The 15508-nt window shown below is 39.9% G+C and overlaps 1 protein-coding gene across 8 annotated transcripts in view; it reads left to right on the top strand.

Annotated features, from left to right (window-relative positions):
* The window catches only part of NPAS3 (neuronal PAS domain protein 3), a 616938-nt gene extending 611811 nt beyond the window's left edge, over nt 1–5127 (top strand). For all 8 annotated transcript variants that reach the window (XM_051621658.1, XM_051621659.1, XM_051621651.1 and 5 more), the window contains one exon: nt 831–5127. In XM_051621658.1, the coding sequence (XP_051477618.1) occupies nt 831–2140 (1310 nt within the window). In that variant the 3' untranslated portion in view covers nt 2141–5127. The remainder of the gene's footprint in view (nt 1–830) is intronic.
* The last annotated feature ends 10381 nt before the right edge of the window (nt 5128–15508 follow it).

The following is a 15508-nucleotide window of genomic DNA, read 5'->3' on the forward strand; positions in this document are numbered from 1 at the left end:
TTGGCTGTCTCAGTCCAGTGGGCTAGAGTGTTTAGCTCATCCATATTAGAATTAGGTAAAAATTTAAAACACAACTAAATGAATTCAGGGAAAAGAGTGACAGCTTTTCGGTGCTGTAGCTGGCCTATTTTCAATGGTCCTTAGATGATTTGGATCATTCAAGAATTTAATTCACTTTTTTTTTTTTTTTTTTTATTTGTTGCCCTTCAGGGGAATATGAGAAGAAAGTCTTGCAACACAAGAAAATTGTTTTAACTGGTTTATTCATTCAGATTTATACATGTATGACCTGCTTCTCCTCTCACACGGGAGAAAATCAGCAGTAATTCCACTGAAGCCAGAAACACTATGTCACTTCCAAAGTGGCAACGGTGAGAGAAAAATGACAGGAGAGGACTAGAATCTTCATTAGTAAATAGTGCTACACCTGGATACCTGCCCACTGTTGGAAAACACAGATGTGAAAGAACAATCACCCGAACATAACGGTCATAATGGGATTGTTCACCGACTCCTCTTTGGATGACACAGCTACAATGCCATTGTGCTCACAGTTGTCAAAATTATTCTTGTCCAGCAAGCAGATGAAAAGGCCCTACTCAATCGAGGTGCAGGCCATGTAGCATAGGCTTTTCATTCATTAACAGTCCTGAGCCAAAGAGATTCATGGTGATCAAAACTCTCCCAACACAATGTGGCAAAAAACTGTGGCCCTACAAAAGAGAACACCTTTTCCCAATCACATCTCATTGGTAGGTGGAAATATGGACTTGGATAATAATACCATGTTCCTGTTGCTAATGGTTTGTTTCACTTTCCCTTTGTTCCAGAGGATAATGAGAACTCAAAGTCAGATGAGAAAGGAAACCAGTCAGAAAACAGTGAAGACCCTGAATCCGACAGGAAGAAGTCAGGGAATCAGTCAGATAACGAAATGAACTGTAATGATGATGGGAACAGCTCCAGCAACCAGGACAGCAGGGACAGTGATGACAGCTTTGAAAACTCTGACTTTGAGAATCAAAAGGCCCCTGAGGACAGTTTTGGCACTCTTGGCTCTATGCAGATCAAGGTGGAGCGTTACGTTGAGAGTGAGTCAGACTTGCGGTTGCAGAACTGTGAATCACTGACCTCGGACAGTGCCAAGGACTCAGACAGTGCAGGGGAAGTAAATGCCCAGTCTTCCAGCAAACATCAAAAGAGGAAGAAGAGGAGAAAAAAGCAAAAGGGAGGCAGCATGACCAGGAGAAGGCTGTCAAGCACCTCAAGTCCAAATGGACTTGACTCAGCTTTGGTGGACCAGCCCCAGCTGCTCTCGTCACCAAACAGTGCCTCAGTGCTCAAAATTAAAACAGAAATCTCAGAACCTATCAATTTTGATAATGATAGCAGTATTTGGAATTACCCACCCAACAGGGAAATCTCAAGGAATGAATCACCCTACAGTATGACCAAGCCCCCCAGCTCTGAGCACTTCCCTTCGCCCCAAGCCAGCAGTAGTTTACATGTCTCCATTCCAGACTCTGTTCTCACCCCGCCAGGGACTGAAAACACTGCCAGCCGTAAAACTCAGTTCAGCACCTCATCCAGCTCAGCCTTGGCTCCTGTGTCCTCTGACCCTTTGTCACCCCCACTTTCAGCATCTCCGCGGGACAAACATCCAGGAGGTCCCACAAGTTCCAATTCTTTGTTGTACACTGGGGACCTGGAAGCCCTTCAGAGGTTACAAGCAGGCAACGTGGTGCTTCCTTTGGTTCACAGGGTAACAGGAACCCTTGCTGCGACCAGCACTGCTGCTCAGAGGGTCTACACCACTGGCACTATTCGGTATGCTCCAGCTGAAGTTACTTTAGCCATGCAGGGCAACCTCCTCCCCAATACCCATGCTGTTAACTTCGTTGACGTTAACAGCCCCAGCTTTGGGCTGGATCCTAAAACACCGATGGAAATGCTCTACCACCATGTTCACCGACTCAATATGTCGGGACCGTTTGGAAGTGCTGTGAGCGGGGCCAGTCTGACCCAAATGCCTGCAGGGAATGTGTTCACAACTGCCGAAGGACTGTTTTCCACTCTTCCATTTCCTGTGTACAGCAATGGCATTCACACTACACAGACTCTGGAACGAAAAGAGGATTGAAATACGACCACATACTGTGTTCAGTGTTATACTCTGAGGCATAGACTATGTTTTAATTTAGACCTTTAATTCTAGCACTTTGAATTTGAGCAGGTCAGCTTATTCTCTCAATATGATGGTCCCCATTTCATTCTCTTTCTCTTTAACTTGGCTTATTCTTTAATGTAAAGATATTTTTTTATTTTTTGCCTTCAGAGAGTCGAAGTACTGGTTGCCTGCCATTTTGTCTTCTTCTAAGATGTGTGTTTTTTCCTTTGCATCTTTATTAAGATGCCTTTAATATGTGTATGCCTCTGCCATAGAATACTCAGTGTTGTGGTAAAGAGATTTTAAAGTGACAACCATTGGTTTTACTTCAAAATGGTCTTGATATGATCAAGATTAAAAGAGACAAGCATAAACAATGTGCCCTGTTTGACTAAGTCAAATGAAAAGGGGTTTTTGTTCCTAATTCCTTTAAAATAGGGGATAGTATTTTAGAATTTTATGCAGAGTTTAATTCTCTTTTTATGATTAAGATTTTCTTACTTGCACATAAATAATTTGGGTTCTTAAAAAGTTAATTTCTGGCCTGTGACTAGAATGTTAAAAAGTTGGACTAAATGTTAATTACTGAAACTTTAACTTAATTTCTAAAACCATGGTGCTATCATTTATTAATCTGTGATGTCTTCATACAATATGCAGCTTGTGGGCTGGGTTATTTGAAAAGAATGTGTTCCGTACTGGTTTATAGTTGGTTGCTGCAGTCTCCTTGGTTAGTTAAGACAAAAGCCCTCATTAACATTTGCTGCAGGACTTAAAATTTTTTACCTCCAAACTAACAAGCATAGCCTCACATCAAATTTAAATGGGTCAGGAAGCCTTTCTCAAAAAGTGCTTAAAAACAAAAAACTCAATTTAATTGACGCGAGGAGCAGTTTCTTAGGTGCATATTGTTTTGCTTTATTTTTTTCTCAGTGTAACTGAGGCTAATTCTACAATGTCAAATAACACTTCGGAGTAAAAAAGAAAAAAAAGAACAAACAAAAAAACCCCCACAAAAACAGAAGAACTATTTAACATATTTTGTTTTGTTTTTCATTTAATATTATAGAGGGAAGGTTGTAAATTTCTTTTTGTTCTTTGATTTGGGTATTTTTTGTTGTTTTTTCCTTATTTCTAGTGTTGAAACCAATATGTTTTAAAACTAAAGAATGGGTTAATACGCTTGAAATAGATAACTACAACTGAAAACTGCACATTAAGTAAAAAAAAAGAAATCTCCTATTTTGTCTTTGTTGCCAGAAATCACAGTGTAGTGTCAAACACTCCAAATGACTGTCAAATATAAATTCTTCTTCCACTCCATCTTTGGCAGCTGTTTGTTAAGGCATCTAATAACAGATGTGAGAACTGTAATGTGTACAATGTGTAAGTGTCCTTGGCTGTCAGTCCCATTGCAGTTTCAATGTGTGTTACTATATGCAGTATATACGAAGCTAATGTAGTTGTTTTGTCCTTTGTCTTCTCTGTGCTTTATCTCTAGTCCGGAGTGGTAAAGTCCCATTCCTGCAGTCCTAGTGAACCAGTGATTCTTGGGGGTTAGTGGTTTTTGTGTGGTGGCCTTCCTCTGTAATGTCACCTTATGCTGCTTCCACTGTCTGTATACCTTTTAATTTCTGCTGTTGCTTTGCTGTTGTGTATTCTCAAACTTCTCCCTCCCTCTCCTCTCTGCCCCTCTCTCCATGCCTCTCCCCTCTTTCTCTCGCTCTCTCGTTCTCTCTTCTTCACTCTCAGAGATAAAAGACTCTTAACTAGCTCAAGGTTAATGGAGCCATTTTTCCCACAGAGGAACTCTGGGTATGACTTACTCTTTCAGTGTACCCCACAATGCACTGCAGAGTAATACTCAGATATATTAACAAATTGATGCCATACAGCCTCAGCTGTTAACATTCCCAGAGTCCCTTGTGCTCAAACTGTAAGCAGAAGGTGCATTTCTTTGGTTTTCTCCCAGGTAGGCTGGTGGAGCAATATGTAGAGCAATTACCAGTGAGACAGGAAATGTTTTCAAAGGTCAAACAGCATTGTCTAAAAAGGAAACTGAGCTTAGAATTGTCATATCTATTTGCTTATGTGTGCAATGCTAATATATTAACTCAGCTGTCCTTTGAATTTTTGATTGTTCACTGAGTCGAGTCAATTCCTTCAGGAGCTTTGAATTTGAGAAGTAGGTCCAAGCCCCAGCAGAGCACTAGCGAAAGGGAATTGAACACCACAAATTTCACTAATGAGCTTTTAAAGGTTCAATTGGAAGGATTTTAAATTGGCGAGAAAGTGGATTGGGAAGTGCAAAGTTTAATTTTGGAAGCTCTACTCTAGCTTTGGAACAATCAAAGGAGTGCACCTATCAGCTACAAAGAACAGCTAGACAGCTGTTGTTGTTTTGTTTTGGTTTTTTTATAAATGTTTCTGTGTTGTGTCAAAATGATTTCTGGTGATTTAAACTAACAGATAATCACAGCTGCTGTCTAAATCCATAGTGTTTAAAATTACAAAATGAAAAAAAAACTTCATTACCTGTGAAGACTGTGTCTGTGTTTTTAACTATTTCTTGTACAAATATATGAAATCTTTTATGAGGAGACTGGTGCCAAGTAGCTGAATAATGGGGAAAGGGATTCTGTTCGTATAAACCTTAGCAGTGTTACCAACTCTACAATATAAAAAAAATTAAAATGTTAAAAAGTGACAGCTATGGTACATTTATTTTGTGTTAAGCTAACTGAATCTAACTTCTTGAGTGCCTGGCTTATTTGAAACATTTTTTTCATTGATCATTGATAATGCTGCAAATCAGAAATGTACATACTTCATTTACAACAGGGTTCTTTTTATACTTTTGTAGATTCTCATACATGTCATACATGGTTGTCTTTATGTAACTTAATTTTTTTTCATCCCGCAGGTGCCATTTTCATAATAAACTTCTCTTGGATTTGTTACTATCTGGCATCATTTCTTTTACATATAACCATCCTGACTAATGAATGCTGGTAGTATTTGTTTGAGCAGGTATTTTTTAATTGCTTTGTTTGAAAAAAAAAAAAAAAAAAAAGAAAAGAAAAAAAGAAAGAAAAAAAACAAAAAAAATCAAAGAGGATAAAGCTAGATTTTATTAATGCTTGTGAAATGAAGAAAAGAAGCTGTGAAGATGTAGGTTAAGAATGCTAATCCAAATACTACAACAAACTTGCCACCATCCTAAATTCTCAGCTACCCCAACTCATTATCATATTGAGCATTTTTATGCACATTATCAAAGCTGTATAATGGGCCTGCAACATTAACCACTATAGAAAGTGTGCATTTTTTCTTGATTAATGCACACTGGAATAGGTCAGCTTTTGTACATGAATCATTTAAAATGCACTTTATATTTTCATTTTTGTGCTCTACAATGTTAACAGTGAAACTCTTGAGTCACATTATATCCTACCTAGGCTGCATTTTTAAATGTGTACTTTCCTCCTCCAGACTGGCAAGGTGTAAGTTGTCGGTATCACATGGCTAGACTTTCTGCCTTACAAACATGAAGACAGAAGCATTTGCCAGTGTAGAAAAGACAAGGCAAAAAGCCTTGTCCTCACAAATGAAGGGAAAAAAATTTCAAATAAGGTTTTAATTATGCAGACTCACACACACCATGGCTGACCCTACAAAGGGAACAGCCATCAGTGATTACATTGGCAGAAGTTCTGAAAAGGGGCACAGACCAAGTGTCCTTGATCTCTGGAAAAGCAGGAGATACCACCCCAGGTTACCGTTGCCATGTGCTGGCTGTGGTGGTGGCTGCTGCATGTGCCAGGAGGGGCTGGGTCATGGCAGGGTTGGGGAGCTGGAGCCTTTGCACTCACCGCTCATGCGGTCACTGCATTATTGCTTCATTCATTGGTTTTCTTTATGGTGCCTCCCCCACCTGCAACAAGCAAAAACTTCCCACATTCCATATTTTATTTTGTTGTTGCTGAGTGTGCAATTTCTAAGACCACAAAATGCAGCATGTAGAACCAAGACAGTGCTGCCCATAGCCAAGGTCTGTAAGCCACTTTGGGTGTCCAAATCTTTTCTCCTCTCTATCTCCACTTAGAAATTATAACTGTTGGTCAAGTCATGCTGGATCAGATTTATGTTGCCTTACTAATGTGAGGCAAAACTGTCTAATTAGTTGCAGTGTTTTCAGCACACCTTTTTTTCAGAAAAAAAATACAGTCAGATGAACTGAGAGCATGTCAATCTGGCTTGCTGTGCTGAATTAAAATTAAATTAAAATAAAATAAAAATATTAAAAAAAACAACAACCAAAATCTAAAAAACTATGCACAGTCATAGCTCAGTGAACTGGCCCTATGGCTTCATAACTTGAAGTCTGGCTCTTTGAGCTTCTAAGTAGTTCAGACTCTGATCACTGTGTTGGATATGTCTCCAACTGACAGGGGGTAGAAAGGAGCCGAGGTTGGCGGTGCTGCTTTCAGCTCTGCTTGTATGTTCCAATTGGCAGTGCATCTTGTTTATGAGGTAGCTAAGGGTATGGATGCCAACCAAGAGGAAAATGGAATTTAAATGGAGATTGAAAGAATGACCAGAATAAAGCTTAATGGAAGAATAACAGGCCTGTTCCAAATAAGTGTTAACGAATATTAACTCAAGACACTAATTCCAAGAATTGGGGCTTGTGGGGGGAATTTTTGAGTTGTTATAAAGGTTTTTTTAAATCTCAACCATACTGACTATATATTGCATCAGAGCACAGAGTTGATGGTCAAAATGAATAGACTGCTTCAAGACTCCAGTTGAATGAGAACGTTTGTGCATTAAAGAAAATGAGAGAAAAGCTGTTTCTTGAGGGGGAGGGAGGTGGTAGGAGAGGGAGGGGGAGGGCAGGTGGGGTGGGTGTGTGTGTTAAAGTGATGCTGTTCATTGGTTTAGCTCTGGAGAATTGATTTTGTCAGTTATTATTTGCAGCAACTTTAAGAACACAAACAAGTGCTGTAAATGGTTGAATCCTCTGAAAAGGGTTCTTTGGGGTTAACCTAGTTGGTATTTTTATACTATTTGGAGGAAAAACTGTTTGCCATGCAGGAACTTGGGTGAACTCTTTCAAGTCATCTCATCAAAGAACGTTTCCTAAAACAACTGATCTCAGTAACTGCCACTTCTGGAAAGTTTGTTCCTGAACCACTTGTTTTGCAAGGTAATGTATGCAAGTATCTAAAAGCTACCTGAAAGGAAAAAAGGGCTTGTTTGAAGTGTCATGACACCAAAAAGTAACAATGATAAGAAAATGTATCAAGACTATTTAGATAACTGGTTCTGGTCATGTCACTAAGTAACTGATGCCGCACTGATAACTGATAGCACATTTATTGTTATGTTTCTAGGAACTCCTTTAATTCAAATGCTTTTGGAGTTATTTGCATTGTATTTTTCCTTCTTGCCATAGTAATTTATTTAATTTCATTTTAGGGCTGGGGGAGGAGGGTGAAAAGGCTGGATGTGTATTGTCAACTAATTTAATGAACTATCATCCATCTAGTGAGTTTACTGAGGAGCCTACAGAAATGTGAACAAATGGGATGTCACCAGAGCCACAGATGCTCAGGTAAGATCAAACCACCAAGCCAGTTGGCCTTTCAGACTATGCAGCGTACCCTAAGTACATATGCATAATAAAGGTCCTTTCTTCTCTCTTCAACCTATTCCTTCATTTTTCATCAGAAAGAATTAATGGTGGAAGCTGTTTTTGTAAAACATATTGGATCACCTCGACACTTTTTCCACCAAATCAAACAGGATCTTTCTGAAAGCAATAGGACTCTAAATAAGCCAAGGATGCAGAGTTGTGCTTTTAATTTACCTGAATCAGGATGGGTGTTGTGCACCACAATTTTGTTCAGAATCCTGAATTCAGCAGGAGAGAGTGGAAGAACAGCTTTTATTTCTGTAATCATCATGCTGTAGATCTTTTGGCAAAACAAAAGCCCAGAGTAGTTGAAAATTATTTAATCATTCCGTATAAATAAACACATTTCTAGAAGTATCCCACTCTACGCGTAAAACTAGAGAACCTGGTCCAAAGCCATGCAAATCAAGTCAATAAATATGAGTTTTATTACATTTGTAGGAAGTTGTAAATCTGTCCTATCTTGTAGGAATTGTGTAGACTAGATGCAATGCAGAAAATAAGGGATCATTTAATAGACACCAACAGTACAATGAGTACCAACTTAGTGCCTAAGCAAAAATATCATCAGGACCCAATAAAGTCTTATGGAAAGTCAGTGGGAAAAGGTTTGTGTTGCTTTTCAGACAGAGGTCTTCATTGCCCAGTACTTTGTGTCTAATTACCAAGAGAATCTAGAGATATGGAAAGTATTGAGATTAATTTCCTGTTAAAAGTTTTCCTGAGAAAAAGGACCCTTGTCTTGTTCGTAATAAAAAGGAACATAATATTTTCTTGGAAAAGGAAGGGAATCAGGTTTTCTTCTTGTTTTAAAAGCATTGATTTACCGCGGAAATGACAGGAACAGGATGTATTAACCGTATGACCCCACCAGAATGAGTCTACACCCTTGATTGATTTAAAAGTTTATCTGTGTCCTCTGAATAGCTACAAAGGGTCTAGACTTGATCCTGCTCAAATCAATAAGAGCTTGACTAATGACTTTAATGGCTTCAGAAACAGGACCAAAGTTTTGATCCAGTACTCATAAGCAAATAACAAAGCAGGGCCTATAGCACAAACTGCAGACAAATGAGTCAGGCTAATTGGGACAGTGCATTAAGTTTCCTTTCTAATCCTGTAGCATACCACTCACATACTGAGAGGGCAGCTATTTTTTGTTTAATCAAAAAGTCTTTTCCAGTCTTCCTGAACTGCTTGATGTGATCTTTCCAGAGATTCCTGTCTTTAAAATGGGTGGAGAGTGAGGCAGAGGTATAGGGAGGACTAGGAAGAGACTGCTGTCTCACACATGCTCTGTGGGAGTGGGTTTGGCTACCTGGGTCTTTAATATGAAAACAAAGGACTCCAAGGTGGAAACTCTGCTGGACATAGAAGCTTGTATTTTCTTGAACTACCAGCAGTGCTACCTGATGGCAGCACCAATATCACCAGTACAAATTTCTCAGACCCTTGCTGATTATTACCTGAAAGATGGGAAAGTTTAGCACATTGTAAGAAGGTGAGTATTCACTGAAACCAGTTTCCAGTTTCTGTATACTTTCACTTCTGCCACAAGACCTGCAGCTGAGGGCCCCTGGCTTAGCCTCCTTCATCTTCCTACATCATTTGCTTCACTGAACATTACCTGAAATTTCCAATTGCACTTTGATGTGTCATTCACTTCCCATGAGGCTGTAGCCTCTTGCCTTCATGTTTTCTGGATGGTATTTTTGCTCTTTTTTCCACCACCTTTGTTTAGGGTTTTGGCCATCTTTTCTAGCTTCACAGTGTCTTAAACACCCCTGGGTGTGTAGCCCTTCCCAAGCATGATCTATAACCATTACCACCACTCCCTGCTCCTTGTTACCAAGCCAATTTTCTATCCAATTGAGTATTTTACCATCAGCCCAATACTTGCTAACCTTATAAATTAATCTGTTATGTGGCACTGTATTGAGAGCCTTTTCAAGTCCAAGTAAATTATATCTCCTTCTTCACCCCTGTCCCCTCTCATTGTCACTTCCTCAGAGAAATGAATCAAGATTGTTAAGCATGACCTCCCTTTTGTAAATCCATGCTGACTATCTCTAACCAATCTATATTAGATTGGTATTAAATCAGGACACAGACTCAAAGGGGGCCTGCTATATAAATGCAACCTGAGCCTGTTTCTTGTGGAGATGAGAGATGGGAGTCGCTGATACACTGAAGTTAACAGAACCAGGTCTGATGGTTTGCAGATAACTTATTAGTGGTCAGATCCCTCCCCAGGGTGGTAACCAGAACTTCTTCAGAGAAAACAAAAGCTTCTACCTGCATTTGTCTGGCATGTTTCTATTGCAGAAGTGAATGTGATCACTGAGAATAAGGAGAGAACTGAGTTCTACTCTTATTCTTCTATGATGAAGTCAAAATCACAAAGACATTGGGAAAACTTCATTTTCAACACAATGTTGTCCGCTGGCTTCTGAAAAAGTGCCTTGTCAGCATTGCCTAAGGCACATGTCAAAAGACAGCACAGGCTTTTGCTTCTTGTACAAGCTCAGCCAATACCAAGAGAGTTCCCCACCTTGGCCAGGGTGCTGGAGAGCATGGGTCCTACATCAGCTCCAACAATATTCCCTATATTCTTTACAGAAGAATAAAGGATAAAGGAAGGTACTGAGAGAGAAAAGAAGAAATAGGTGTTTAGTCCATGCTCCTTGGTAAATGATCAGACTGACATGAAGACATTCAGTATCTTGCTTCCCTGAAGCATGTGTCTTCTCTGAGTACTACTGACTGTTGCCAGAGAAGCAAATTTTTCCATGAACATTTACAATAGCAAGAGGTGGGCTCAGGGACTGCAAGGTGTATCCAAACAAATGATGCACTGTTTCCCTCTGCTTGCTTCCTGGAGTATGAAGTTGGCAGCCTGCAAAAACAGAGTGAGGAAACAGGCTCTTAGAAGTGAATCCTGGCAGCAGTTTTAAGTACATTTTGCTAACTTTTCTGCTTCTGTGACTGGAAATATCTCCCTCAATGCTATAAGCATAATTGAAGTCTTTTCAGTTTGAGTGGGGAAAAAAGATTGATCCCAACAGGCTGTCTTGAGCTTGTTTGACAAAATACACGTCAAGCATACTAAGATCCAGCAGAGGTCAAAGACATCCCTTGGAAAACTAAACGTTGGCCTCCTGCCTCATAGCACACCCAAGGTGCACATGGGGAGCCTTCTTATCTATACCCTGTGGAGGTTTATTGCTTATACCCTATGTATGGACATTTGGTTCCCCTGCACTTTTAAATCAACAATGTGATAGTCCATGTATGGTGGGAGACGTTGTTCTGGGAGAATTCAGCCCAGCCAGTCCTGCTGCAGGACTTAGTTATTCTGGAAAACATCCACTGAAACAAAGGAAAGAGGCCCCCAAATCAGTTTGGCTTGCTTTCAAATCCTTGACCCTGTAACAGCCTGTAGAGACATGCTCAGAAAAATAACTTGCAAAACCAGTACGTCCATACAGAGAAGCATAACTTAAGGGTTATAGGGATATAAAGAAATAGCATGTTTTCCCTGCTCAGAAGAAAATATTGCTCACACATTTTTTGAAGGGAAAGTAAAACTATCAGGTATTTCCTAGGCAAACAAAAAAGCAGAAAATAAAAAATAAAAACCAAACTAACAAAAAAATCCAACACAGCAAACAAATCAAAGCAGCATTCAAGTTGCTAGACTTATCACATTGCTGGTATCTGCAACTAAAACATGTAATCTTGTAATTGGCATACAGATACATCACACATGTAAATTCCCACAATCAAAGGAATATTATTTAATATCAGTGCATAATATAAAGTTATACATACAAACCAAGTTGCCAAACATCTTTAAGGAATCAGCTATTGACTAGGTATATACCCTAGAAAGTTCCACGAGACAGACAGCTAGGTATGGCACCCTTCAAGATGAAATCGCGCAGATATTTTCCTGAACAAATCTGATCATGGATGACAGATCAGGTGATGGTAACCATCCCTTCTGACCATAAGGCCCTGTTGAAACAGTGACCTTGCTGGTGCTAGTAAGAAATTTGCTCTATAACTGTGCAATTTTTTAGAGTTAAGGATTAGACAAATTAGGAATAATAAAAGTGAACAAAAGAATTAAAACCAGCAGCAAAATTATTTGCCATCATTGTAAGTTTCTGCCTATGCTTTCCAGCATAGTTTTGTGAGCTAACAGTGAAATTCTGTGAAGGATCAAAAGTATATTTTAATTATTATATTGGCTCCACGTTCTCTTGCAGCAGGTGCATTGTTCCTACAGGAATCAGTAGTGCAGTTCTAGAGAAAGCATCTGTGGAAGGAGAGGGTGAGAACTGACATTTGAAATAGGAGATACCCTTTAATTTCAGCATTAAGTGTCTGCAGGGCATCTGATTTCCCTACTTCCTTGGTTCATGGCTTGAACATCTCCATACACTGAACCTGAACTGTCCCTCTGCCGAGAGCAGCGTCCTCACACCAGCTGGGCAGCTCAAGCATGGTATAACAGAGTCACAGCAGGGCAGGAGGAGACAGGGGACCCCAGCGCAGGGTGGCTGGCCTGACAGCTGTCACACTGTGCACCCGGTCCCTCCTACTGCCAGGGATATACTGACTGTGCTGGGTGGGCACAGCAAAGTGTCAAGTTGCTTAGAATATTAAAAACCATGTGACCAGAAAGCATTCCACAAGAAAAAAATTCCCAGACTTCACTATTAACTTCAGCAGTAGCTCAATATCAGACTCTAGGAAAAAACAAAAACAAACAAACAAACAAACAAAACCACAAAGATCAAAAATTCTTCCACTGCTTTAATGGCCTTTTGCTGAGGTGTGCAACATTTCAAGTATACACCACTTCAGCTTCGTGGTGGCACAGTGAGACACCAATTTGGTCACCTAGCTACATATTTATTCCCATTACTTAAATTAATCTTATGATACAGACAAGAGATTTTTACCAGGCTAAATTAAGTCTCTACAATATCATAGACCCTTACTTAGACCATGGACGCAAACCTTCCTTCCGCATAGAGATTCTTTCTGACTGAGCCGCTGCTGCAGGTGGGAAGATATATCCATGGAGTTCACACATCCCCCTTAAAAGTGGGAAATCCCAGATGCCTCCTTTGAGAGAGTGTTGCTTCAGCTTAAAGTCTTCTCTCTGCTGTTTTGGCTAGATGCAAAAGAAAAAAAAAGTGGGAGAGAGTGACAAGTAAACAGATCCAAAAAACCAGTATCTTCTAATGAACTAGAAATATGTACTGATACCACTTAGTAGCTCTACTCAGTAACGATACTGCTACTATTAGCAGTCGTAACTGCCTCAGCATCAGTAGTAGTGGTGCTGTATGGAGATTAAATAGATAAGGCCTCAAGATAAGTTCAAAGTACTGCTGGATTCCTGGATTTTCCTGTGCTTAGGAAAGTGTGCTTAACCAGAAACATTTACATCCAACTTCCCTGACCCTGTGCTTGCTTCTACCCTTTCGGCCATTGATAGCCTCATTTGTTCATTTGTGTACAAGATTATGAACTGCCAGAGGTTAGTAAAGGAGGCAATCTGGAGGCTTCATTTTGGAATATTATTTGTCTGATGACCTTCTATTATTTGATAACTGCGTATGACACCAGCATTTAATACTCTGTCTGGGCTGACAGATAAAATTCGAGGCAGAAATCAGTAACTGTCCAAGGACTTGATCTCCACGAAGACCGCCTGCCTTCTCACGCTGTGCCCTAACTAATGCTGCCTAAAAAAATCTGCATGAGCAATTAAGAGGGGTTCATTATGGTGGGTCACTGGCTCTTAAAATTATTCCCTTTATAATTTGCTACAGTTGGAACTTGGCAACCTTGTAAGGGGCATGCAAGATTTCCTTTAGTTGTCTAAAGTATCTGGAAGACGCTATGATGTTGTAAGTCAGTGCTCAGTGAAGCTGACCTATACAGTGAAATGGTTTATGAGAAATGACGATATATGATGAGAATACAAAACTTGATAATAGGTTTATTTATAGATTGAAAATAAAATCCATGAACTGTGAAGCTGAAAACTGCACCAGAGGGAATTGGTCCAAGAGGACATTAGAAAAAAGGGAGGGAGAGAGTGTCTGTGTGTGTGTGTGCGTATTACGCATAAACTAAGTTAAAGGTTGCCTAAAGGCTTCTGATTCCACAAGCAGGATAGGAACTGAAAGCTTTTAATGCTACTAAGGCTTTGTAAGTAAGATATTTGCATACTTTGCCTACAAACCCAAAATGCTGTATTAATTCATTTTTATTTACCTTTCTGCCACTTCCAAAAGGAACCTTGCAGGAAGCCATTAACAACACAGCTTCATAAGAGATAATTTTCAGATGCTTTGCAGGTAGTGACTGAAGGGGCAAAAAAATGTGTGTCAAATTTAAGTTATTAACAACATAATCCTAAAACAGACTGCATCTCAAAGACTAATTCGTCTTCAAATTTGACTGTAAAGACTGCAAGATCCTTCTCTCTGTGTGCATGTGAATTTATATTGCATGTCTTTTTTTCCTCATGTTTATTAGAAGGGAAAGCAGGAGAGTTTTGAAGCACCAGGCTGGAGGCTGGAAAACACAATTTCATCCTCATGCTTTTGCACCTTACATTCAAACACTGGTCCCTTTCTCCACAGTCCACCAGCAAAAGCACTGGGTGAGCAGCTTTCTCTCACAGCTCATGTTCAAAGCCATTGGGCAGCATCAAGGCCCATTTCCAACAGTGTCTACCTGGGGAGGACTATTTGGGCAGGCTCAGATGGTGGGGATATCCCCCCAGTCCCTAGCAAGGAACAGCCAAAAGACTTTTTTCACTTGGTGCACGGTTGCCCTCTCTAGCAACACGTGGGGAATCTGGATTGCCAAGACAACTGACCACGAGCCAAATCATGCTGGTGTCTAAGATACTGCCAGGGACACAAAACTGGACCTGGCAGCCCTGATTTGTCCGCAACTCACAGCAGTAGGCATTTGGGACAAGACTTCTGTGTTTTGTTATCAGTAAAATAATACTTTTATTTAGTTTAGTGACAGGTTCTCAGTAGACAAACTTTTGGATAAGCTGAATGAGAAACAATTACTCTGAAATCTGCGGCAGCAAGAAAGCAGGAGTCCAATTTATTGCAATTTTAACAGCAAGATTTGTTAATCACAACACGGCATGAGCAGTCTCAACCTTTTCCCCATTTATGCATAAAGTACCTAAACCTACGTGTCCTCCCACACTGAGAGAAGTAAAATCCCTTTTTCTCATATGAATTCATAATATTCAGTGCAAGCTTCTTTTAAACTTTCCTGTTGTTGGAGGTACATTTTTGCTCCTTCTACTCATATCCTTCTAAGATATATAATTTATTAGAGGTTTCCTCTTCCTTCCTGTATTTTTCTTCTCTGGATGTTCTATTTATAGTCTTGGTAATGTCAAAATTATCTCTGAGGAAAAAAACAGAGAGTCATATGCACAGCCAACTCTGTACAGCAGTCCTTGTCTGTGCACAGACCTAATCTTCCATTGCACCTCTTGTTGGGCTGGCACATACATCGTGTCCCTGTGTACAGGCGAGTACCATGTCCTCATAACAACCCAACAATGGTTTTCAGAGCTGAAAAAA

The sequence above is a fragment of the Apus apus genome, chromosome 5 (genome assembly GCF_020740795.1).
Source record: "Apus apus isolate bApuApu2 chromosome 5, bApuApu2.pri.cur, whole genome shotgun sequence".
NCBI lineage: Eukaryota > Metazoa > Chordata > Aves > Apodiformes > Apodidae > Apus > Apus apus.